This window comes from Mauremys reevesii, linkage group 2 (assembly GCF_016161935.1).
Source record: "Mauremys reevesii isolate NIE-2019 linkage group 2, ASM1616193v1, whole genome shotgun sequence".
Classification (NCBI taxonomy): Eukaryota; Metazoa; Chordata; order Testudines; family Geoemydidae; genus Mauremys; species Mauremys reevesii.
Genome location: NC_052624.1, coordinates 245,084,445 through 245,111,708, shown reverse-complemented (window position 1 = coordinate 245,111,708; position 27,264 = coordinate 245,084,445). Strand labels below are relative to the sequence as shown.

The 27,264-nt window shown below is 39.3% G+C and overlaps 1 protein-coding gene across 6 annotated transcripts in view; it reads right to left on the bottom strand.

The window, feature by feature from the left end:
- Positions 1-24,659, bottom strand: part of CIBAR1 (CBY1 interacting BAR domain containing 1) — a 50,441-nt gene extending 25,782 nt beyond the window's left edge. Inside the window, exons 1-9 of one of the 6 annotated variants that reach the window (XM_039527875.1) lie at positions 24,327-24,648; positions 23,160-23,260; positions 19,682-19,916; positions 14,136-14,204; positions 11,089-11,190; positions 6,463-6,468; positions 5,420-5,524; positions 3,621-3,734; positions 1,050-1,169 (exon numbers count right to left, since the gene is read on the bottom strand). In XM_039527875.1, the coding sequence (XP_039383809.1) occupies positions 1,050-1,169; positions 3,621-3,734; positions 5,420-5,524; positions 6,463-6,468; positions 11,089-11,190; positions 14,136-14,204; positions 19,682-19,916; positions 23,160-23,260 (852 nt within the window). In that variant the 5' untranslated portion in view covers positions 24,327-24,648. Of the gene's footprint in view, positions 1-1,049; positions 1,170-3,620; positions 3,735-5,419; positions 5,525-6,462; positions 6,469-11,088; positions 11,191-14,135; positions 14,205-19,681; positions 19,917-23,159; positions 23,261-24,138; positions 24,182-24,326 lie in introns of those variants that run through there. The other 5 variants (XM_039527876.1, XM_039527873.1, XM_039527871.1 and 2 more) reach the window with 5 other exon arrangements.
- Positions 24,660-27,264: the final 2,605 nt, after the last annotated feature.

Genomic DNA, 27,264 nt, shown 5'->3' with positions numbered 1-27,264 from the left:
GGTAACTGCTCTTAGAGGCAGCACAGAAAAAAAACCCTCCCTCTGTAATCAAAGGGCAGGGAGTCTCAAATAAATTTAGTAACACCCCAAAAGTGGTGGAGACAGTAAAATAAATGTGATTAAGAATCATAGAATATTAGGGTTGGAAGGGATCTCAAGAGATCATCTAGTCCAACCCCCTGCTCAAAGCAGGACCAATCCCCAAATCCCTAAATGGCCCCCTCAAGGACTGAACTCACAACCCTGGGTTTAGCAGGCCAATGCTCAAACCACTGAGCTATCTCTCCCCCCATTCTTAAAAGAAGAATGTATGTGAACGAATGCTTGGTTTACATGAATGCTCAGGGAGGTGCCAGCCTAGGAATGCAGTATCCATTGGCCGAAGAAGGCGTCAAGTGGGAACAACCAGATGACCCCTGGAGGGCAAACTGGAATCCACCCCACCATCTCAAAGGATGAGAAAAACCAACATCTGACAGCACGGAGCCATCAGGAATGTGCCACCTGCTGATTGATTCAGCAACAGCAGGATGAAGCAATTCCCATAGACTGACATAGGAATAAATTCCTATAAAAATGGACTCTAAAGACTAAGAACTTGAGTCTCTGGTTCTGCTACCACCCTCCAGGAGCATCAGGTGTGCATCTGACACAGACTCGGCTCCACTCTCGTGGACCTGATACCTGGCCAGTATTCTGTCACAAGCAACTTCCAGGCTGGTAACTATAACGGATTAATTCAGAACCTGTGTGTGAGTGTGTGAATGAATGAATGTAACAACTGTCTGTTGTATTTGCAATAAATGTGGCATTTTGCCTTTTCCCTCTTATAAGATCCTGTTGGTATTATTTTATTAGTGTAACAACTGAATGTATCTGGAATGTACCCTTCTCCATCCTCAGATGGTGTAATTTGTCAAAGGCCCATTAAAGTCAATGGGCCTATGACAATTTACATCACCTGAGGCTATGCTCCTGAGATACTCTCTCTAATTTAACACGCCTTCTGAAATTAACCTTGAACCTAACATTCATGTTTTCTATCTTACCTGTATTATTCCAGATGAAAATTTTGATGAACCAGTTCTTTGAAGGGGGGATTTTGAGTTTGCACGGACTATGTCTAAACGAGACTGATAGTCTGGTGGATACAGTGAACTCCGAAAAACCTGTTCAAGGTAAAATGGCAGTGACTTTAGTGCCATGATATAAATGCCAGACTGACAGCCCAAGAGACTGAAGCTCTCTAACACAAGTACAGCATTGGACAGGGACTATACAATCTTACCCTCCCAACCCTGATTTAAAGAGATCAACTCTGGAATAGAGAGAATAATTCTATCTATACTTAGTCTATAAATAGCATACTATCTAATAGTCCAGTGGTTCCCAAAGCTTAACAACCTGTGAACCCCTTTCACTAAAATGTCAAGTCTCGCAAACCCCCTCCTAAAAATGAATATTTCCAGGGATTTTCTACTTTACCTGAGTATAAATTATAAAGGCAGGGATCTTGGAAATATAAATTTGTTTTATGACAAGCTTATTACACACTATTTATTATTAATTATTTATCATTACAGTATTTTTATTACATTATGAAAATGGCAACACTCTTCCAAGATCTCACTTTCGTAGCTTGTATCACTTTGAATAAGCCTGTTATAAGACAAGGCTCCTGTGTTTCATCAAGGAGCATTAGATGTGAAACAGCATGAAGGTATTTAAGAAGCCAACTCAAAGAGTTCCTCCTACACAAGCATTCAGGTCTTGAGCAGTCCAGGCAAACAATGCCTGTTACAACAAAGCTTAAACTTGTTGTTCATAATAATTTAAAAAACAATACTAGTTGCCTATTTAATTTTAAAAACAGCAAAAAATATCCATCTCCCTTTCCATTTCTTATAAGGAGTCTTGAAGTTTAAATCTCCTCAGTGTGATAGATATGCTTGTTTTGATCTGCTTAGCTCTTGGAAGTCCAGGGGCTCCAGGCTGCTGGCCCCGTGCTACCCGGAGTCCCTAGGGACAGCTCTGTCCACCATTAGGGAATTTTTTCCCTGAGAACCCCCTGTAACATTTCATGAACGCCCTGGGGTTCATGAACCCCAGTTTGGGAACCCTGTAATAGTCTATACTAGTTAATGTCATTGAACATGGTTTATGGAAGATACATCCTGGCAATAACTTGATTATTTTTTGATATTACAAATTAAGCTGATAAAAGTAACAGTGTTGATGTAATATATTCAGACTTCTGTAAGGTCTCTGACTTGGTACCACATGACATTTTAATTGAGAAACTGGAATGATACACATGAAATGGATTAAAAACTGGCTAAATGATAGGTCTCAAATATCATTATAAATAGGGAATCATCATCAAGCATTTCTAGTGAGGTCCTGCAGGGATCAGTTCTTGGGCCTACATTATATATTTTTATCAACGACCTTGGGGAAAAAATTACTGATAAAGTTTGCAGAAAACACATAAGGGAGTGGTAAATAATCAAGAGTACAGCTCACTGATAGAAAGTAATCTGACTTGTTTGGTAAAGTGGGTGCAAGCAAACAATATACATTTCAATACAGCCAAATATAAGGTCGTACCATATAGAGACAAACAATGTACGTCATACTTACAGGATGGGGGACTCTATTCTTAGAAGCAGCGACTCTGAAAGAAACTTGGGGGAGGGGGGTCCTAGTGGATAATCAAATGACCATAAGCTCCCACTGTGATGCTGTGGCTAGAAGTGCTAACACAATCTCTGGATTTACAAACAGGGGAATATCTAGTAGGAGCAGGGAGCTTATATTACCTCTGTATTTGGCAATGGTGCAACTGCTACTGGAATACTGTGTCCAGTTCTGGTGTCCACACTTCAAGAAGGATGTTGAAAAATTGAAGAAGGTTCAGAAAAGAGCCACAAGTATGATTAAAGGATTGGAAAATGTGCCTTCTAATAAGAGACTCAAGGAGCTTAATCTATTTAGTTTATAACACAGAAGGCTAAGGGGTGACTTAGTTACAGTCTATAAGTATCTACCTGGGGAACAAATATTTAAATAATGGGCTCTTGAATCTAGCAGACAAAGGTATAACAAAATCCAATGGCTAGAAATTGAGGCTAGACAAACTGAGACTTGAAATAAGGTGCACATTTTTAACAGTGAGAGTAATTAACCATTGAACCAATTTACCAAGGGTTGTGATGGATTCTTCATCAATGGAAGCAGCAAAGAATCCTGTGGCACCTTATAGACTAACAGATGTTTTGCAGCATGAGCTTTCGTGGGTGAATACCCAGAATTGGATGTTTTTCTAAAAGAAATACTCTACATTCAACCACAGCTATTGGACTTGAAGCAGGAGCTAAGGAAGTTCTAATGACCTGTGTTATTCAGAGGATTAGATGAGATGATAACAATGGCTTTAAAAATCGGTATATGAATCTATACCCACTTTAAGGCACCTTTACACAGCTGGAGTAGTGTAAAAGGGGCCTTAATGTAAATGAGAATCTGTCTTTGCTTTTTTTGAATTAGTCAACATTTGTAGATCCAGTGTGCAACTGGGCCTCGTATGTAAATAATAAAAAAATAATGTTGATTGCTCTTACCTCTAAATCTTCATTCTCATCAATATTGTGTATATTTTGGTAGGCAGCAGTGTAAATCTCTAAAGCTTTTCCATGGAATAACATTTCAATAGTTATAAATTCAGAAAATATGCTCTAAAAATGAATTAAGAGAAAGGTTTTATTTGTATGCAGATATATTAATTTACATGACAAAAGTACACTCCTGCTTCAAACACACAAAAACTGTATCAGAATTATATCATTGATATCCTAGGACACAAACAGCAAAATAGTTGAATGCATTTTAAAAAAAAAAAAGTTGGACTTTAATTCTAGCTATTGAGTCTGCTGGCAGCTTGGCAAACACTATCTATCCCAGTGGTTCTCAAACTTTTACACTAGTGATTTTTACACTGGTTCTCAAACTTTCACACAGCAAGCCTATGAGTGCAACACCCTTATAAATAAAAACACATTTTTAATATTTAACACTATTATAAATGCTGGAGGCGAAGCAGGGTTTGGGGGTGGAGGCTGACAGCTCGCAACCCACCATGTAATAACCTCACAACCCCCTGAGGGGTCACGACCGCAGTTTGAGAACCCCTGATTATACTGTTCCCACTTCATATACCATTTTAATTCCTAGCAAACAGTTGACCAGTGACATATATGACAGGCACTGAAGTGGAAAATGATAGATCAAAACAAAACAAGCCTGCTTATGAAAACTCACACTAGCAGAGTGTTAGTTTATCAAACTAATATATAGCTGGCTGATTTACACAGCCCTTCTCATTCAAATGTTGCATTTTGTTTCCTTAAAAATATTCTGTGAATTACAACTTACTGATAGCCAGCTACTGAAAACTTAAAATTGGTTAGGAAGAATCTACGTCTATTTTTTATTCTACTGTCTATATAGATTTTGTTAATAGTCCAGGGCTTTGGAGCGGAGCCCAGAGATAGAGCGCAGAGCAGTTCCGGAGCAGTGGAGCTACAGGTTTTTGCCTGGAGCTGGAGCGGAGCCAGAGCACAGCTCCAAAGCCCTAGTTAATACATACCACAAAACCCTACCCTTCCTTGAACATAAACAGTCACTGAATCTCCAAAACCATTGGGATGATTCTCATCCATGTTACTATATACTGCATAATGTTTTATCTTTTCTTTCTCCCTCATTCTTTCCTGTTTGGTCTAGTTATTTAATTTTTAAATAAAAAAAGTAGCCCACTTCAGTAACTTTATAGTAAAGCTGCAATGACATTTTCTAACCCCCTTTCAGTCATTTATATCCTTAAGGATCTTACGTTTGTCCTCTCAGATAAGAGGAAAATGAAGGCCTTGCCCACTTGTAATTATTAAGAATCTGAAAACGCTTCTTGTAATAGTAGGGGTTTTAACCCCCATAACCTAGCCGAATTCCAAGTTTGGTAACTATATTCTGCTATTGATAGCTGTTACTGTTGTTCAGCACTGCGACTTCAATCCACGCACAAACCCAAGTATCTACTGGGGGGAATATAGCAGCTGTTTAACAGTTCAGTGAGACACCAAATGACATTTTAAGGCAACAGTTAATATTGTATCCAAATGAAATGAAGTATAACTAGTTGATTTTTTGCCTGTAATGTTATTTGGGTATTGAAATAGTTGTGAATATCACAGTATTTGCACCAATTTGTATTTGTGCACAACTCACGTGAACTGGAAGTGTTGCCTAATCTTGCCAAACAAACAGCAACTAAAACCTTTTTGACACATCAAGAGTGATGCCATACATTTAAATGTGAAATATATATATATATATATATACATACATATACACACACACACACCTTTATGTCCTTTATTTTCTGTTTCTCAAAATTGTCAATGGTTTCCTCCAACTGCCGACTTGTTCGAGTTGCATCCATCGAAGCTCTCTGTAGATCACTTTCAGCCTTATAAAAATAACCAAATAATGACTGTTATTCCTCGAATTGATTTTTAAAAAGTTGTGTACTATGCTTTACTTTAGAAACCAATAGGCTGTCCTGCACATGCAAATTACTATAGTTTAGATTTCTTGTGAGTTGGACATTAATATCACTTACACTGATGTAGAGCCCTTTAGAAGAATTTTCAAAGATTTGTACAAGAAAAAAAGTAAAATGTAGAGAACGTGAACTATAAATCCTGATGTAGAAAAGTATGCTGAGCAAGTGAGTCTCTAAAGCAGTGATGGGCAACCTGTGGCCCTGGCCGCCTGCAGCCCATCAGGGTAATCCGCTGGTCGGCCATGAGACAGTTTGTTTACAGTGACCATCCGCAGGCACAGCCGCCCGCAGCTCCCAGTGGCCGTGGTTCACCGTTCCCGGCGAATGGGAGCTCCAGGAAGCGGCGGCCAGCACGTCCCTATTCTATGGAATTCTATGGCCAGCACATCCCTGTTCTATGGAATTAGTAATAAATAAACATATATCATCTTCATCTCCTTCTTTAGGCCCCAGTTCAGCAAAGTTCTTAGCACTATCTTAATTTTAAGCAGCAGTAACATCCTCCCTGTTGAGCAAATCATTAAGTATGCGCGTGTTTTCCTGAATCCTCCCATAATGCACTGCAATAGACAGCTTTTGGCATATCACATTTGTCTGATACAGTTCTGTCACTACTGGTATTTAGTAAGTAATAGATACTGTAATGTTAATTATATTATTGTCACGGTAATAGAATGTTATTCTTGATCCAATTTAAACAGATATGGACTTATTTTATATAATAATTTCTTAGGAAAAACAGACTGTTGTGATACAATAGAATACTAAAACATTCATATTTTGAAATTAAATAATTAAAATATTTTATTCTGATGTTTCCTCTTCAGAAACACAACATGCACCTGTGACTGAAATTATTAATAAAGGAAAATATTTTTTATGAAAATGAAAGTAAAATATTTTAGTACAATTGTTACATGTGACCTTTGGTAAAAAGTTAATATGCTTACATAAAAATTATTTTTATCTACAGTGTCTATCTTTAATACATTATGTGTGTTCATGTGTGAAATATATGACACACCAAAAATACCCAGTAACAGTGACTGTTCCTTCTGGGAGCTTGTCACAAATATGCTATAGCAGAAATGAACAGTTGCATGCTTCTGTATACTTAAAATATAGAATGGAATACTATGATGCAAGTAGTCAGCAGCCTTTTGGAGGGGAAAGCAGTTCTATCAGCCACTAATAATTTTATAGTAGTCTACCAGTTAGAATTAAAAAGGGGTCTTATTAATGAGTTGAGGTAACCCATCTGAGAGAAAAACATCATTGCTACTACGTGTTAGGCACGTATCTGGTGCTCATCACCAGGGTAGACAGCTGCTGGAGGTGGTGCAGTTTTTCTTTATCACATAATGTTTAATCATTATCAGACATCAATCTGAAAAAAATAATCAAATCACAAAAAGGGCCAAAATGCAAAGAAACAGTTTAATTTTGATCAGAATTGGCAGAAAGCTTCTAAATACAATTGATAATGCAATTATGTACTCAAATAGTACTGTTCTGAAAAGTTTGGGAAATATTTAGTCCTAGGTGATATACTGTATGCATTTTCCCCATACTTTTTTGCCTTCAGTTAAAGCAAAAGTCTGTAGTCACATAACAATATGAGATTGTTTACACCATGCAATACATCAAAATATTTGTCATTATTTGTAGAAGGGGTTGATTTGAGAAAAGTTTTTCTGTCTGCTATTTTTATGAAGTTATGCAGATAAGATGACTCTACCCCTTAATTATAAAACATATATTTTTGATATTATCTGCTTGGCTGCAGACATAAGTCTAAAGCACACATGGTACATCTGTAATCATCTTATCTTTTTACCATCATCGAATACAATGACAATACATATAAACTACTTATAAAAGTAATGACTCTTAGCAGAAGAGCTGTAGAATGTCTTGTATGAATAGATTGTGTGAATAATGAAGCATAACCATGTACTCTTATATAACCCTACATATAATTATGAACTACGGAATGTCTAATGCAACGCTCTTTTAACCTCTGAAAAATAGCCACAGTAATTTTCAGATAGTTGAAACATTACTATTCTCCCTCAGAACCTGTCTGAAGTGTTCAATACTCTCTTGCTACTCTCGTCACTGTCATGGTACCATGTATCAGAGCACACCAAATCTTCCCTACAGCATTTCCATCGCCTTGTTTCACAAGTACTCTCACACTCATACTGCGCAAAGGTGAGGATAGCTTCTGGATCAGGTAGCAGCACCATCATGTTACAAACAAGATGATCTGGGCTAAGTATCACCCATCCATTTTTGACAGGGGACACTTAAAAATACTGAGCTGTTGTATGATTCCATCTGTATGACTGATAATTTGCATGTTTCAGGTGCTATCTGAAGGAGACCATTGTTGGTGGCAATTTCTCACTTGTTTTCATCTTCTAAGCAAACATCTCTGGATAATGTTTGCTACTTATCACACTACAATGAAGATACTGTGGAGGCATAGAGGAAGAGAGAGAGGCAGCCTATCTGAGCTGCACTGATCTCAAGATGTTTCAAACTTCTGTGAACTCTGGGTGCTCAATTTTTGTCTTCAGTCATCTTTTTGTACAAGAAAGCTGAAGTAGAATTACATCCACTGACAGCATAATGTTTGACAGTGTAAGACATGTCCATTCCCAGCTCCATAGCCACTCTGTGAATGGGAATGAATCTCTTATTTTGGCCAACACCAGTTTTGAAATAGAATTCATTTTCCCCAAGAGCACAGCAATATCTTGGGCACACAGATGCAACATCTGGATCTAAGCTCCATATTAGCACCCTATTTACTGAGTGTTTGCTTTGCATGAGTAACATGCAAGAACATGTGTGAATCTGCTTTCTTGTGATATGCCTTGAGTTCTGGTATTGCAGAATGGTTGCCAGATGCTACTTTTACTGCTTGTGAGATGTCATGAAATCTAGCAGCAAGGTATACTTCACAACCAGGTAACAATCTCTGTTCATACTTCATAATTCAGTCATAGAGAAGAAATTCTGTAATGTCTGATTTATTCTTTGAATTTGATATCATTTTCAAGCATTGCTTTGGTAATGATATTAACACAGTGGGGTTCCAAACTTCTTGCATTTGGACGTTCCCCCTGAGGTCTCTCTCACCAGATGACTGATTCTTCATTTGCATGCTTGTCACCAACAAGAGCAGTGTCCTGACATTTTAATCAAAGGATAATGTTCAGCAGCTGATCAGACAGCTCCCCAAAAGTTTTGCACTTGGCAGTATTAGTGCACACCATCTGCAGAAGCATCATGAGGTCAACAAATAGCTAATGTTGGCTCATCGGATGATAGTAGCTCAACCATTGACAGATTTTTCTCCAGCCAAGATGGTGTGTTGCTCTTTTGGGTCTTTCTTAGAGATCCATCCAAACTGAAGAAGGAAAGTGGGAGAGGTGCCAACTCATACTTCTGGATATCAACATATCTGGACTTGGCAAGTGCAGTTAGCTTGCTGAATGTCTGACAATAGTTATTGCTTGTGCTGTCTGCTTCTGCTGCTCGATTGGCTTGTTGAGATTACCAAATGATTTGAGATTATATCTTTTTATGGAATCAATGAGGTCTACCTCACTCCTTTGCACTCGACTGGTTACAAACCACTTCATTTATTTTATGCCATTCCCTCTTATTATGCACAAACTTTCTGCAGTTTCAGGTGGAGCCACAGTAGACATTGCAATGTACACAAGTGGCTGTCTGCTGTCTGGGCTTGTTCTAGGTTCAGTACTAAAAGGATTTGTCGTTCTTTCAGTCACAACTTTTGTATCTTGGACATTTTCATCAGCAGTCATGCACTCTATGGTTGTTTCTTTGTGGAGATCTGCCGCTGAAGGCTGAATTCCACACATTTGTTTTGTCATAGCTATTAATGAGTCCAATAACACTTGGTCAGAGCCTTATCTTCTGTGCAAAGATGCTGATGCTTCCCATAATGCTTGCTGAGAGATTGCTCAATGGCCATACCATGCCATATACCACTGAAGGGTCAGGCAGTCTGGTATACTGCTCCCAGATTATCAACTAAGGCATGATATATATCTGGCTTCTCCTCCTCCAGAAGTCTGTCTTCTGCTACATTTACACAACCCCATCTAGCAAAATTCACCTGACTACACTGGAAGTCAAGTGGAATAATCTCTGTGAATGTGTCAAGCTCCATGAACCTACCATCATCTCTCTTTGCCTCTATGTAATCCATCAATAGTTGGACAAAATCCATTATATAGTTTTCCCAGAAGTGTGTTTGAACAATTTTTTCCTTGGGTAACATAAATGTCTATGAGCTGGTGGAGTGATTCGGTGCTGGTCATGAAGTCTGCCATGGCATTTTAAATACTGATAACATTTTATAATTAGGATGTAGGGGTCTTCTTATCTGCAAACTTCATATAAATAGCAGGCAAAAGAAAAACAAACCTCAAATCAGTCCATTCTAAAAATAATGACAAATATTTTGATGTATTGCATGGTACAAACGAGCTCATACTGTTATATGCAACAGACCTGCTTTAACCAAAGGCAAAAAAATATGGGAAAATGCATAAAATACATCACCTGGGGCTAAATATTTCCCAAACTTTCCAAAACAGTACGATTTTTGAGTACATAGCTGCATTATCAATTGTATTTAGAAGCTTTCTGCCAATTTTGGTCAAAATTAGACTGTTTCTTTGAGTTATGGCCCTTTTTGTGATTTTATGATGTTTTTCAGTTTGGATGCCGGTAATGTTTAAACATTATGTGATATAGAAAAAACGGTACCATTTCCAGAATCTACATCCGCCCTGGTGATGACGATCAGATATGTACCTAACAAGTGGTAGCAATGAAGTTTTTCTAGAGGATGGGTTAAGCCTTAGTGCCTAAAATGGGTCTTAGCTGGTAGACTACCCCAATCAGCCTCAGTGAGCAACATCAACAGCAATTCTGGGGGAAGTTCATGTCCCTGTGGCTGCAGGAAAGATCAATAAAATTGCCAGGGTGGCTAGGAGACAAATAATGGAAACAAAGCTAAAATGAAACAAAACGTAAGGAGAAAGTTTGTCCCACACTTACTTTCCGAAGAGTTATCATTCACAATAGGATATAATCTTTCCATAACCCTCAGACACCATATAACAGACATTTAAACCTACTATCAATGACAGAAAAATGTAGAAAAATTTAAAATGTGAATATGGTGACTGAAAACATGTCAAAAACTCTCAGGTACTTTTTGTTAAATAAATGCTACTATAGCAAATGTTATACGCTATAGCCAATTAGCTGTCACAAAATATAGCAAAGAATTTGTGATTCATGATCAATGTATGAAATAATCACTTTAAAGACAATTGCTTTTATCTCTCTTTCTAAATATAATAATTTTAATTATTGGAGAATCAACTACTTCTTATACTCATTAGAAACAGAAAGGATACAATAATGTGTCGATCTGATGGATTCCTCTGACGTGTCCTTTCCAGTTGAGATAACTGTTTAGCCTCTCGATTCTTTGCTGTTAAAGTTGCTTTGAGATCATCCTGCAAATATATTTATACCATTTTGTATATGTTGAAATAGAGCTAGGGGCATATAAAATACATTTGTCTGCATTTATGAGTTGTCCAGAAAACGTAGACAATTTTTTTTGCTCTACATCAAACCAGGTTTTTACAGACTATGAAGTGATGAGCACTTCCGGAAAAAAAAAATCAATGGGCACTGAGGGTGCTCAATGCCTTGCAGGGTTGGGCCCCAGGCTGTGTGTGCCATCTTTTAAATTTTTGGAGGAAAAAATGTGAATGAAAATCAGGAGTTCTTAAATAAGGGTTTATTAGATGGGCAAAAGGTCGCAATTCTACAACCAAGAAAGAGGTTAACTTTGGCTAAAAGCCCATGCTGGTTCAGTGGCAAAGTGTAGCCAGTGTTTAGAAATAAAAAAGCAATATATAACAAATAGAAAAAGGAGAACTAGCAATCAATATAAATTAGAAGTATGAAGTGCAGAAGATTGATAAGGGAAGCTAAATATATTAGGGAAAATCTACGGTGGACAGGACTAGAGTTTTAAAGTACATTAGGAACGAAAGAAAGCCTAGCAATGTTATAGGCCCACTACTAGATTAAAATGGTAAAATTGTTATTAATGATGCAGAAAAGGCAGAGATGCTCAATAAATATTTCTGTTCTGTATTTGGAAAGAAGTAGGATGATGTAGTCACATTATACGAGAAGTTCTTTACAGTCTATTAGTAAATGAGGAGGATGTTAGACAATATCTACTTAGGATAAACATTTTTCAATCAGCTGGCCTGAATAACTTGCACTCAAGAGCCCTAGAAGAGTTAGTTGAGGTGATCTGTAGTGCACTGATGTTAATTTTTAGTACATCTTGGAATTCTGGGAAATTCCATAAGAGCTGAAGAATAATAATGTTGTGCCTATATTCAAAAAAGGCAAACAGGATGATACAGGGAATTAAAGGCTGGTTAGCCTGACGTCAATCCCTGGCAAAAATAGAACAGAAGCTGATACTGGATTCAATTAATAACGAATTCAGGAATAGGAATACAATTAATGCAAGTCAACATAATTTTAAGGAAAACAAGTCTTATCAAACAAACTTATTTAGTTCTTTGCGGAGATTATAAATTAGATTGAAAAAGGTACTGGGTAGATATAATAATTAGACTTGTAAGGTGTTTAACTTAGTATTGCACAACATTCTGATCAAAAAATTGGCACTATACAATATCAAGAGAGCACATGTTAAATGGATTAAGAACTGGCTACCTGACAGATTTCAACAAGTAGTTGTCAATGGGAAACATCACTAAATGGGAGTACAGTATCTCTTCACTTAAAGTCGTCCTGGTTAACGTTGTTTCACCATTACGTTGCTGATCAATTAGGGAACATGCTCGTTTAAAGTTGTGCAATGCTCCCTTCTAACATCGTTTGGCAGCCGCCTGCTTTGTCCACTGCTTGCAGGAAGAGCAGCCCGTTGCAGCAAGCTGGTGGGGGCTTGTAACCAGGGTGGACCAGCAGCCCCCCTATCAGCTCCCTGCTCCCCTAAGTTCCCTGTGCTGCAGCTGCCCAGCAGGCTATCGCTGTCAGTTCAGCTGTCCCTCCCCCTACTGCCATGCGCTGCTCCTACCTTCTGACATGGAGCTGCTCCCAGAGACTCCTGCTTGCTGTGCAGGGGAGGTAGGGAGGGGGATAATGTCAGGGTATCCCCCTCCCCCCTGCTCCTGCACCTCGCTTACCCCTTCTCCATATAGAGAAGGGTGGGGACACGGATGGAGAGAGACAGAGAGAGCTTGGGGCAGCAGCTGCTGTCTCAACTTCCTGATCCACTTAAAAAGACAATGCACTTAAGAGTGGGTCAACTTACTTAAAGGGGCAGTGTGCATCTCTCTCTCTCTCTCTCCCCCACACACAAGGTGTGTGTCTGTCTCTGTCTGCTATGCTGTCTCCCCTCCCTCGCATTCATGCTGCCTTGTGTGAGAGGCTACATTAACAATGTGTTAACCCTTGAGGGCTCAGCCGAGTGCTAGTTCATCATTTAGCAGTAAGGCATTCCCTGGGAAAGATCCCTTCCTCTTTCACTCTCTAACTTCACCACCTCAAACAAGCTTCACAGTCATCATAGCTGTTTAAAATGTATACTGTGTGAATATCTATCTAATATATAGTTTTTTGTCTGGTGAAAAAAATTTCCCTGGAACCTAACCCCCCCCCATTTACATTAATTCTTATGGGGAAATTGGATTTGCTTAACATCGTTTCGCTTAGTCACATTTTTCAGGAACATAACTACAAAGTCAAGCGAGGAGTTACTGTATTTCAAGTGAGGGTCTACTGGGATCAGGACTAGGCCTGATTGCTATTCAAGACTTTCATCAGTGCACTGGAAGTAAATATAAAATCACCGCTGATAAAGTTTCCAGATGACACAAAGACTTGTTTTAATTCAAATTAAATTAGTTCAAATGTGAGGGGTTAATTCAATTAACACAGTAAAGTCTCTTTATTTCATATGTACAGAAATTTAGTTGTTGTCCTAAAGCATTTGCAAACAAGTTTTACATATCTCTTTAAAATAAAAATATACCAGGATTTACAGGGAATGCCATTTTGGAGTTCTGAGATGTGATATGATGGAGTTCTATTGCTTTTGCAAGTTGCTGTACATGCACACTATTCTACGTGTACTCTATAAGGCATTCCCTCCCCGCAGCTGGACACCGTTCTCTAGAGGATTGGACCCCCTCCTCTCAGCTGTTTCCTGAAGTGCATCTGTTTCACACATGTTTCCAGCTGCAATGCCAATGTATTGTTGCGAGTTACACATCTATACATTTTTGTTGCAGTAATTATTTTTAATAAGAAAAGTTTAAATAATTTGGTATACTTAACAAGCTTCACAAAAATGGCTATAAGAATACACTAAATTTTGAGAGAAAATACACCATATAGTACCTACCCTTTTAAGTTTTACTATGGTCCCGTAACTTTTCAGAGGGTCAACAACTCTGGCTTCAAGCCTTTCAACCTGGAAAAAAGGTCAAGTTACCCAAGTCCTCTGCATATTAAATGTATTTTTAGAAAACTGATTGCTTTAAGAGTAGAGTAATGTTGATTCTATCCAACTAGGATTTTAACCACATTCACTGAAGAAACAGTGGTTGTGCGTATATATGTATATCAGCCTCAAAATGAGCAGGTCCCTGTTCCCTGGATAGCCAAACAAGGGCTACTCCAGGCCAATCAAGACACCTGAGGCCAATTTAACCAGTTAAGGTCATTAGGCTAATGCTGGCACCTGACCTCAATTAACTGACAAAGGGTCAGTTAAGGCTGATAGGCTAATGGAGACAGCTGGAACCAATTAAGGTCCCACTTATACTGCTTTAAAAGATCTCCTTTCCAGCTCTCTCCAGAGGAGCCCAGGTGAAAGGAGCTGGAGGAGAGGACGCATTACTGAACCCTGAGGTAAGGGTGAAGCTTGGAAAAGGGGAGCATGAGGAAGTGGCCCAGGGAATCAAAGCAGCATCAGTGAAGGAGGGAAGCCGATAACAGCTGCTACCATTAGGGTCCCTGGGCTGGAACCCAGAGTAGAGGGCAGGCCCAGGTTCCCCACTTCCCCCCCCAGCATGATCTACAGAGATCCCTTTGAAAGGGGAAACAGACTTTGGTCCAGGCAGGAGACCAAACAGTACCTACGGAGCTCTAAGGAGCAACAAAGACTGTGGGTATTCCACCTTCCCACTTCCCATACCAGCCTGTGATGAAAATAGCTCAATAAGTTGTAACCTCTGCCACCATACTGGGAGAGGGAGGTCATCTTGAGGACCTTAGTGAGCTTCTGAGGCCACTGTATCCGCCAGGAAGCGCGGAGCTTTTTCACAATATATTTTATATGTATTTATATAGGCAAATGCAGAACCAATAAAACTAATCAAGAAATAACTTATCTTGATTAATCCCTAGTGTAACTTCTTTTATTTCAATGGCACGATACCAAATTAGGCTGGGAATTCTAAGAACTGACTACTGGAAATACACAATGTTAAATCTCTCAAATTCTACAGCTTTTAATAGATTAAAAGTAAACATATTTGTTTTTAAATGTTAGATTATGATTTAAAATTGTTTGCTCATTAATATGCTTTAAGAGTTGCAAAGCTCCAGATTCTTGAAAGCTATGGGAGCAGCAAACTATATACTAAAAATATCAGAAATATTATGCACATGTATGAAAGCATTCAGAAAAATTTACATTTGAGATTTTGTTTTAATACCTTCTACATGGAAAAACAGATGAAAACAGCTAGGCAGGTAATGGAGCTAAGACTATGCATGTCATACAATATTGTGTCTGTTTTATTGTTACATTAGAACAGAAGTTGGCCCAATAAAAGATATTACCTCACCCACATTGTCTCTCTAATATCCTGGGATCAACATAGCTACAACATCACTGCATACAAAAAAATGGAAGTTATTGTTACCTTGTCCTTCCTCTCTCTCTGCTTCTACCACCCCTTTTGTCTTGCCTACCTATGAGTTTTTGAGGCTAAGGACTTTTTACTGAACGAATGTAGAACAACATAGCATGCTAGTGCCCATAATAATAAAGTGTGTGACACTGGCAGCCAATCAATGAACTGCCATCCTTATTCAGTCATTTACAATTATGCCTTTCATCATACTATGCTTTCTTTTATATAGATATGCATCTCTTTTATAGGGGCACATTAACTTGTTAAGTAATATAAAAAGAGCTCTGTTGCTACACAGTTTATAAAGCAAAGTTCCAACTGCAATGAAGTCCAGTAAAGCTTTACAATTACACCTCTACCCCGATATAACCCTGTCCTCGGGAGCCAAAAAATCTTACGGCATTACATTGAACGTGCTTTGATCCACTGGAGTGCACCGCCCCGCCCCCCCCAGAGTACTGCTTTACCATGTTATATTCGAATTCATGTTGTATCGGGTCGCGTTATACCGGGGTAGAGGTGTACAAACAAAATAGGACCAACGATTTTAAAACCAGGGATCTTAAAAAGAAAATGTTGTGATGAAAGAAAAAATGCCAGCCAAGTTAAAGTTAGGTTCCACAGAGGAAGAGAAATGTTGGGGAAAGACATGCTTCCTAATTATTATTAATGGACAAAGCTTAAGATCAAAATAAAAACTGCTTTACAAGGTACTTGACTGTGAAGGGTACTATCAATGATCACAATTGTTCCAAAATTCAACATGAGTTAAGCATTACATTAAGAACTGGACTTTTTAGAACCATAAATGTTTATCCTAATCTTTACAGAGCTAAATCCCATTATTTTTCTTCGCTGGGTTTTTGTCTCCTGAATTTCCTCCCATCCTCTGCATGTTTTTCTAATCTTCCTCTTTTTTACTCAACAAAGAAACCAGATTTGAAACTGGAGATCTGCAATACTGGATGACTATAGCATGCTGAAATTAAAAGGCTCTTAAGCTAATATTCCTGGAACTTTTATGAATTAAAGAACTTCAAAATATTTTTAAGTACCTGGTGCTGTTGCTGAAGAATGAATGGAATCAGCAGTCCTTACGAGCTATTTCACTTGCTAGGTCTGACAAAATACATATGAAAGCTGCTGCATAAATTGATGCCCACAAAGAGGAGAAGGGGAATGGAGACAGAGAGACAGATGGATAACAAGAGATGGAACTTATGTAGCTATTCCCTGTTCTCTTTTTTACCCTTTTATCTATACTGTCTTTGACCCCCCCCACCCTAATTAATTGTTGGAATGGTGGAAAATGGCTTGACTGAATGGCCACATTTTTAAAAGTATCTAGGTGCCTAAAGATGCAGAAACATGTGCCTAGTAGATGTGGAGAACTTGGAGGGCTACTGATTTTTTTTTTTTTTTTTATAATATGCACGACTGTTTCCCTTCTCCCTTTATATAGTTACTCAGCAGGCATGAAGGGGTTAATTTCTTTCTTGAAACAAGACAAGCAGTACAGTGACTGCAGGGAAGTTGCCTAGCTTGAATGAAGTAACTATCAGGAACTAAAATCACTGGGGGGTAGTTAATGCAAAACCTTTGACAGATAAACATGTCTGGAGTGGAGAAGTATCACCTTCTGGAGGAAATTGGCTATACTTGTTTTGACTGGGTTCAAGAAGCCCAGGAAACAAAGTGTTATATCAAGTGACCAGCCTGATATAGAAGAGGAGTCATTTTCTCTTGGTACGTCCAGACTACCCGCCGTATCGGTGGGTACCAATCGATTTTTCGGGGATCGATGAACGCGCTCCCGTCGACTCTGGAACTCCACCGGAGCGAGTGGCGGTAGCGGAGTCGACATGGGGAGCCGCGGACGTCGATCTCGCGCCGTGAGGACCCGAGGTAAATCGATCTAAGATACTTCGACTTCAGCTACACTATTCACGTAGCTGAAGTTGCGTATCTTAGATCGATACCGCCCCCCAGTGTAGACCAGCCATCTCAATGGAAGAACTGATATGACACTGAACAACAGGCACAGACCCTGTAGAAAGGGTTTGAAGGACTGAAACTGACCAGGGTCCTGTATGGTAGAGAAGTATTATGCGGTAAGCATGCAATAAATTATTTATTGTTTTATGGTATATTTTCTCTGTAAAGCTTTTGTTCTAAACAAACTGGCTGGTCACTGGCCTATCCTGTCATTACCTCAGGGAGAGAACAGGACAGCGAGTTCTGAACTAGTCTCCAACTTGTTAAGATGATCACAGTGAATTGCAGGAGGAATTACAGCCTAAATACCTGATCTGGAGTGAGAGGAAAGTGGGTTCCCACCCTGACACAAGTGACAGATAGGACCTGAGTGGGGTTCCCTCAAGGAAATCAAGGGGGCAGAAGTGCAATTACCTTGGGAACTGTGACAACAAGATTCTCAAGAGTGCCTAGATGCCTAACTCATTAAAATCAATGGGAGTTAGGCATCTATGTGCTTCCAAAAATCCCACTAGGCACCTACCTGCATCTCTAGATGCCTAAATACCCTTAAAAATCTGGCCCTAAATACATAGTGAAAGGACCAGATATAGCACTTTTATTTTCAACTGCCCTTTCTGAGTAACAAGGGCTGAACTTCTTAAAGGTGAGCTTCAAAAGTAAAAAGGGGATTTATGATTTTTTCTTTTCTTAATGTATACAGATGACTTGAAAGGCTTCTTTGTTTTTTTTTTGTTTTTTTCTACTTCCTTTTTTCTTTATAAAAATAGCAAGAAGGTCAACGATTGCATTCCCCCTTTCAGTTAGCGTACTCCTTGGTGACTCAAATGTGAAGTAGGAACTTTCTGAGCTCTTTAGTGAAGGGGTGAGAGGTATCCTTAATAAACTCCCAAAAGTTTTAGTTAAATAGGTGTTACCTTAAAATAGAATTTTAAATAAGCTGAATAAAAATCCATTGCATTCTAATTATGCCCCAATCCTGCAATTAGATTCATGTGGCTGGATTCTTGCACACGTGTAGAGACTCACTAAAGTCAGTGGAGCTCCATGCTAGTACCAGGGTTGACCCTTGCAGATCCCACTGCAGGATCAACACCTCTCTTCCTTGATACATTTGATGTCATAAACTCACCCATTTTCCAGCTGTCTACAATAATTTATAACAAAGTGAACAATATCTGAATTCTAATTCAAAATGAGCAAAAAAACAACAACTTTAAAACACACTGAGGCTTTTTTACATATTATAATGAATGGAGAACATCCCCATCCCAATAAATAGATGGCCACTTTTTCTCTTTCGCATGTTACCTTTTGACATCAAAATAAGCTTTGTTTAGAGTGATCTTAAAATCATGAACCAAACTCATCTAGTTAAAATGGCCTATTTCAGGGCAGTGTCAAACTATTCTTAGGGCCCTGATCCTGCAAAAAAAAAAAATTATCTATTTAACTTGACTCAGATGAGTCATCACATTGAAATCAAAGAGACTATTCACGTGCAAAAAGTTAATCATCTGCATAATTCTTTTCAGGAGCCTAATTTTGGGAGTACAAAGCATAATAATTTAACATGGAAAAAAGAAACACAAATAACATTTAATAGATTTTGCAGAAAAAATGACTTACAGTATCTTTCCAGTTTCCAGAAGACAGCCCAGGTCACAAAACCAAAAAACAAATATTTATTAAGCATAATCTATAGCTCTCCTCATCTCCACTGAAGACCTGTTATCTGTCCCTCATTCTTCAAAACGCGTGAGAAGCTACTCAGGGGGACTATTCACAAGGCACGAAGTTAAGCATGTTGCATAAGGCATTTCACAATTGGGGCCTAGGCCTGCAGAAAAGTCACTAGTAGGGTAAACTATGAAAGTTGGTGGGGCTTATTTTGCTTTGTTCCTAACATATTTGTTACTAATGCATTTAAAAGTGGTTTCCCTCAGTCATAAGAGAACCAAGGTATACATTATGATAATCGTATTAAAAAGATAAGTTTGCAAGCACAACATGCACAGCTTTAATTCTATACCTCTGCTTGGCGATAATCCTGAAGTTTGGAAAATTCATCTGCAAAATTTTTCAATCCAAGTTTTAAGCTTGGTGTCTCTGTAGCTGCATATGCATATATTTCATTTACTAGGAGGTCTGCTTTGTCTCGTAGTCTAGCAGTTTTACGTACATATGCAGCAAATATTTGGCACAATTCACCAAAATGTTTTTCCACATTTGAAACAGCCTCTCGTACTTGTCTAGTTTGATTGTCCCTAGAAACCAAGGAAAAATGAAAAACAAGCAAAAAAACCAACATGATTACAATACATACAGATTAAACAGGTTTGACAGTACTGTCATCACTATACCATAAATATTTCAAATTGGTCATTTTACTTCTGGGCAAAATGGAAATTTATTAGAGGAAAATTATACTTAATATTCTGATGTGGTGTTTGCTTATCTAAAAAAGACAAATAAAATAATAAAGTGAGATTTATATTTTAGCCTAAGACTCACCAAACTGAACTTTAAAAAGTAAAAATGCAGTAACAGAAGAGCCAAACCAGATATATCTATATATTTGAGAAAATCTTCATAAAATTCCTATGCAGTTAGGTGCTCTGGAAATCTCAATAGCTATCTATCTGCATCTATAGACACCTACATACATTTAAAAATCTGTCCCAGAGAAATGAAAGCCCCTGCAGACACTTACACACAAGCTTAAATTTAAGCATGAGTGATCTCACTTAACTTAGTTGCCTAAGACTGACAGGAAGTCTGTGGAAGAGCCAGGAACAGAACCCAGGACCCCTGAATCCTAGTCCAGGACCATAACCACAAAACCACCCCAATCTTTTAAGATATAAAAATCCCCAATACATTAATGTGTGACTGTTAAACCATTATTAGAAATTACATCAAGTCTCTGAATGTCTATCTGTCACTGGGTAGTAGAACAAGTTATTGGAATGGATGGAAACACCTTTTTCATCTGTAGCTCGCAAAGCCCTTTTCAAAGAATCCAAGTATCCATATCCCCATTTTACAGATGGAAAAACTGAGGCACAAAGTGGTGAATTGATTTATCCTAACTCACACACAGCAAGTATGTGACTGGGAACAAAAAGCCAGGTCTCCTGATTCACAGTCTAGTGATCTTTCCTTGGAATCCACTCAAAAGTGCCAGTGTGCATTGGTTTTGAAAGTAAAGTTCTGTAACTATAGACTTTGTTTACTTCTATCAGATTCAGGAACTCATTTTTCCCCCTGAAGTCCTCAATATCAACTCCATAGTTAGGCTCATTTCAATTTTTCAAAGTGCAAGTTTAAAAAATTTGTTAGGCATGACAACAAATACTGAATACAAACAAAATTACAGCACTTATGTAAAGATCCATCTTTATTATCGTCTGATGTAAATCCATTCAGTATTTTAGAAGTCTCTGTGACTTAAAGGACATAATCAATTAAAAAAACCAAACACCTCACTTGTCTAAATTTTTTTTAAACTTCCAAATGTTATACCTAATTTTATTCTTTCAGTTATAGTAAGAGTTTTTCCCCTTGTTTTTTAACTTTATTCAATTGACAACAGTTTGTGTATAATCATTTTCAATGTTTCTTTTGTATTGTTAGTCTGTTTCTCCTCTTTTAATGCAGGTTTTTCACACAGCAGCAGAGGAGAAAAAGTATTTTAAAACAGGGAAATAGGAACGTAAACCCCACAAAAATCAGCAGTGAGACATTGAGGCAGGCATATTACCAGAAAACAACTTGTCTTTTATTGGGTACTGCGCAGACATAGGGCTCTGCTCATGTTGATTGCAGGATCAGGGCCTTAATTTGAATGGTTCTAACTTTCACAAGAGGTAAATAAAATCTAGCACAAACAAAACAACAAATAAAAAGCCTAATTGTAAGAAATATTAACAGTGCTATCTCCATCACAATAGCAAACAAAGGAAGTATTAACAGTGCAATACCAACAACATAAAATGTTGCAGGGTAAAACAATGGTGCATAAAATTTTATGTGAGCCCTTTGGCTAGGTGGGTTGGTGGGAGGAGGGATATTTACAGAAAAATATGCCTGCCCAATGGAACTCAAATACTATATGCTCCAATAGAGCTTAGGAAGTCCTTGAAGCAGGTATCTTCTCTACCTAACATCTTTAGAGTTCACAGGTATGGTCTTGTGAAACAGGGCAGGTTGTCAAAAACATGCAAGGTAAATTTTTACATATCAACATCTTTGATTGAATGTATTAACCGTAAGGGTAAAATTATATATATGTAAATTACTTTAATTGGTTATATTTTGCTTTTTATATGAGTACGAATTTTAATACTAATACAATAGCTATGTATTTGATAAGAATTTTATTAATTAATTCGGAAACTCAAGCTAATGATGGGTTATGAATGGGACTTAAATTTCAACTTCCAACCAAACACCAGCATATTTTATACCAGGGATCGGCAACCTTTGGCATGTGGCCCATCAGGGAAATCTGCTGGCGTGCTGGGATGGTTTGTTTACCTACAGCGTCCGCATGTTCGGCCGATCGCAGCTCCCACTGGCCACGGTTCACCGTTCCAGGCCAATGGGGGCTGCAGGAAGCGGCAGCCAGCACATCCCTCAGCCCACGCCGCTTCCCGCAGCCCCCATTGGCATGGAACGGCGAGCCGTGGCCAGTGGGAGATGCGATCTGTTGAATCTGCGAACGCTGCAGGTAAACAAACCGTTCTGGCCCACCAGCGGATTTCCCTGATGGGCTGCGTGCCAAAGGTTGTGGATCCCTGGTTTATACTTATTAATCTTCTTAAACCATTCCACATATTCAAGTCAAGACTTATTCGGTTGGCATTAATATTTTGCTTGATACTTAGGAGGAGACCTATCTGTTTAATGAGTGCCTTCAGTTGAGGGTCTCACCTCTGCTGGTCCTACATATCACTATACAGTAGCACTTCAATGCTACTGGCAACATAATTTTACTGCTGCTGAAGTTCATATGATTCTCAATGGATTCATTCCATTGCTTGGTGCCCACAACAATATGCTACAGATCCAATTCTGCAAATATTAACTACCAGTTGCAGAGTACTGTAAGAAGTCCCAATGGCCCCAACAAAACTGCTCAAACATTGTGCTTGCTAAGGTATGGAAGATCAGGCCCTATATTATTAACAACACAGGACAAGATCCTTAGCCTTGGAATTTGCTCACATCTCACTTATTTGGAGGAAAAATTTAAAACTTCTTTCATTTGTGTAAGTTGCGATTCTAACAGCCTGAAATGATCCTGGCTCTTAATTTTGACCACAGTCACCAACCTTCCAAACTCAGAAAAATCCAAGCAAATTCAATACTTCAGGACCAAAGTATTGCCTCACAGTCTATATTTTCTTGACAAGGCAGATATGTGAAAATACATGCTGAAAATGAACGTGTGTTATCCTAAGTCTTTCAGAAGAAAATACCATTGCAGAGGAAAATCAGTTTGTTACCTCAAAGTAAGCAGGCACAATTTGAGGTAAGGAGGTTGTTTTCTTTTAAAGACAAATACCAGGGGATAGTCTCCTAGCTCCCAGCTCAAATCTGCTACCATCTAAATAAGGAATATTTCACAAACTGAGTGAAAATATAAAAACTCGTTGAAAAGCCCATCATAAAAATCTTTCTTCCACAATTAACACTAATCTAAAAATAATCTCCAATGTGGGGTCCCTCCCCTTCCCTCTCCTACTGAACCATCTGACACTTACATATAACCACCACCTCCCCCGCATAAAGTAAAGAGAGGGAACCTAAGACAGGTCAGCCCAAACATTCAGCTTTGTGCCTACAGTTTCCCCATGTGAACAGCATTCAATTCTGAGAGATAGGAATTACATTTCCTTAAAGAAAAGGTGTGAAAAGGTTAGTTTGTTTTTTAAAATGCTACTTCCAGGCCACAAAAGGACGGACAGCACAAGGCTTGATTATATTAGCAACTACTCTTCATTTTATCCCAGAATACTAAACTTTTAGATACATTTTGTTGCCTAGACTTTATAGCAATGGGCACAGTATGAAATGGCTTAAAACAGACAGCTGGGATGAGCGGAACGAGATTGGTCATGTATAGGTGCAGATAACTTTTTTATTGGAATAAAGCCGGCTTTATTTTCACTTTGAACATCCTGTGTTATCCCACCCAAACTATTTTATTTAGATTTTTAAAAACTATTTTTGGCAGCCACCCCCCATTAAAAGACAACATAAAGACTGGATTCATCCCCTTTAGACAAATATAAAACAGCTAATCTAAAGACAATAAACCCAGCACCCCCAAACCTCAGGGCTCCCTGTCTCAAAAGCCTGGGGCTGATGGGTAACAAATCAGGACTGGGGAAGCCAAAGAGCCAAACCCTCCCTCCTTCCCTCTCCCCCAAGCCTAGCCACAAATAACAAGGAGGGACGGAGGGACTCTGCCCCCTCTCCCACCTCAATAGAAGGGGCTCCCGCCCCTCCTCCTCCCACTAACGGGACTCCGTCTGCCTGCCCCCCTCCGCGCCCCAACAGCGAGGGCTTTGTCTGCCCCCCTCCCCGCGCTCCAACAGCCCAGACCGCTCGGCCAGACGCGGGCGGGGAAGCGCCCTTCTAGGCCGCCGGGGCAGGGGCACCGCACTTACCTGGCGTCCAGCCCGCGGCCCAGCATCATGATGGCGGCCGGGAGGGAAGGGGAGCCGCGGCGCACGCTCCGCTTACACCCAGTTCCCATGGACACCGAGCGCCGCCCACGGCCCGGGCTGCTGAGCCTGGCCCTCCCCCAACGCCTTTCTGGGTAAGAGTAAAACTGAAGGATGCCAAGACTCGTTGCCTCCCAGCCAGTCCCCTGTGTAAGACGGAAAGGACGATTCTGTATCCTCATAATGACAACTTCTACCCGCCGGTCACATATGATTCGTCTCTTTTTCTAGGGCTGAGGACAAGGAGGCTCAGACATCCCGCTGTATTCCTCCAGAGTACAGAGAGACTGCGGCATTCCTGGGCAAGAGATACACAGCTGTGTATCTGATCTCTACTGAGGACCGTCTAACCCCGAGTTTAGAAATGTTCTCATCACGAGGCCTCACATACACTCTTATCCAAAGCCCATTGAAGTCAAAGAAAGATTCCCACTGACTGGACTAGGATTTTTGAATCAGACCCATACTCTGGACATCGAACAACATGGGAGATACGATCCCCTTGAAGGATGCTAGGAGTCTTTCAGCAATGGGAAACAGTTGTCCATCATCGCAGACTGGAACCCCTTGTGTGCAAGCCTCAAGCACACAAACCAGAAATCATTTCAGCCATCACTGAAGTGCAACCACCTCTGGACTGGAATGTAGCAGCATTTCAGTAGTTAGCATATACTGGATATATATGTAGAACATCACTGCAATATACAACCACCTTCATTTCAGATAATGTAATAGGCCAAGGTGCGTTACTACAAATTGATCCACATGGACACAGGTCCATCTGCAAGGATTAGCTTGTATTATCAGGGTCTTATATAGTATTGGTCTGTTGTATACATGTTGGTCTGACCCAGCACACATTGTTTTTATGTTTTATAACTTTATAAGAATGTTCTTATTTCAGGTTGAATTATTCTTTTAAATTTGCAGAAGTTTTCTTACATATTCTCTTACGTTCTTTAAGTTTATTATTATTCTATTTGCAGATGTAGCTATGCCAGCAACCTCTCCATCTTTCTATCAAATTTGAGGCACATCGATCACAGTAGTATTGTAGGTGCCTGACATTCTTAAAATGAGCATAAAAATGTAATTCCAGGTGAACTCTGCTACTGCCATTCTAGCTTCAACAACGTCTATGTCGGTTTTTAAAAATACCCTCCCAGCTCTTTCCCCTTTATTTTTGTTCATTTTTTGAGAAGACGACCCTACAGTTCCCTTGCTTGAACCAGGGGTCTCGATCAGCTCTATTTCTGTCTTTTTTTCTCAAGATCAAGAGACAGGTTCTGGGAGCAATTATCTGCTAATGTAGCAGTTATCAGTTCCAGGTTCAGGGTTGTGACGGGGTCCCCAGGGTGCAACGTGGACTGTGGGACTGTTGAGCCCTCTATCCCACCAACTTGGGCTGCCTCAGTAGAGAGATTCCAGCCAATTGCCCCCAGCTCCCCAGTTTTGCACCCTGGGACTGTACTGTCTTACACTGCTCAAGGTTCTCTTGGGAGTGCAAGTTCATTAAGTAGTTCACCTCTCCCTCAGTGTGGAGTGGACACACACTAGCCTTTGTAAACTGACCTGAGATTTCCAAAGCACTTCAACCAAAACACACTATTTTAGGTAAAATATAAAACAGATGTATCAACTGCAGAAAGATAGATTTTAAGTGATTGTAAATGGTAGGCATAAAGGTCAGAGATAGCTACCTTAAGAAAATAAAAAGTAAACACGCTTGCTAAATCCTAAATTTTTAGGCTAAGCAAAAATTGAATCACACAGCTTTTCTCATCTTGATAGATGGTACAAGCAGGTTGCAGTTCCTTAATCCACATGCCAGGACTAACTTCCAGCCAGGGACCAATTTTCCCCAGTTCAAAGTCTTTTTCCTCCAGACTTTATTGTTGAGGTGGGAGAAAGGGAGGAGAAAAAGGCCAAGTGATGATGTCACTGTCTCTCTTTTATACTTTCTTCCAGTTTGCTGGAAAGAGCTTTGCTGTGACATGGGTGAGTCTGCGCCCAGGGCATATGTGCCTCCTCTTCTGTAGGATAGTGGATTGTGTCTGGATGAGCCATTAATGCTGGCTATTGATGGCTACTCTTTTGTTGTAACTGAAAGGCTGGTTGTGGGTGTTCCCAGCCTTACAACACATTTCAGTAATACTTCATAACTTCACGTACAATGATAGTACATACAATCCAACAAAATATTAATGTTCAACAGATCAAGACTCTTCAAATGATACCTCACAAGGCATGCATTGTATAATTCACAGTGGTGAATATGAGGGCTCCAGGGTGCTACTTTGAGGTATAAAGTGTCACAAGAGTGTTTTATTTAAAAATGAGTTAATTAGAAAAAAATAACATAAGAATGGCTATATTGGGGCAGCTCAAAGGTCCATCTAGCCCAGTATCCTATCTTCCCACAGTGGTCAATGAGGGAATGAACAGAACAGGTAATCATCAGATGATCCATCCCCTGTCGCCCATTCCCAGCTTCAGGCAAACAGAGGTTAGGGACACCATCCCTGCCCATCGTGGCTAATAGCCATTGATGGACCCATGCTTCATGAAATATCTAGTTCTTTTTTGAACCCTGTTATAGTCTTGGCCTTCACAACATCCTCTGGCAAGGCGTTCCACAGGTTGACTGCGTTGTGTGAAAAAATACTTCCTTTTGTTTGTTTTAAACCTGCTGCCTATGGAAATTTTGCCATGAAAGTAGGAATAGAATTTGACCCTACTGCAATATTTTATCTCTTTCCCCAGCAGTAGTATCCTGTTCCCAAAAAAATGCTGTATCATATCATATCATATCATACTAACTTTTGTAACATTAAATCAATATTTCCTGAAGTTGAAGTATTGGCTTAAAATGGGATAATGC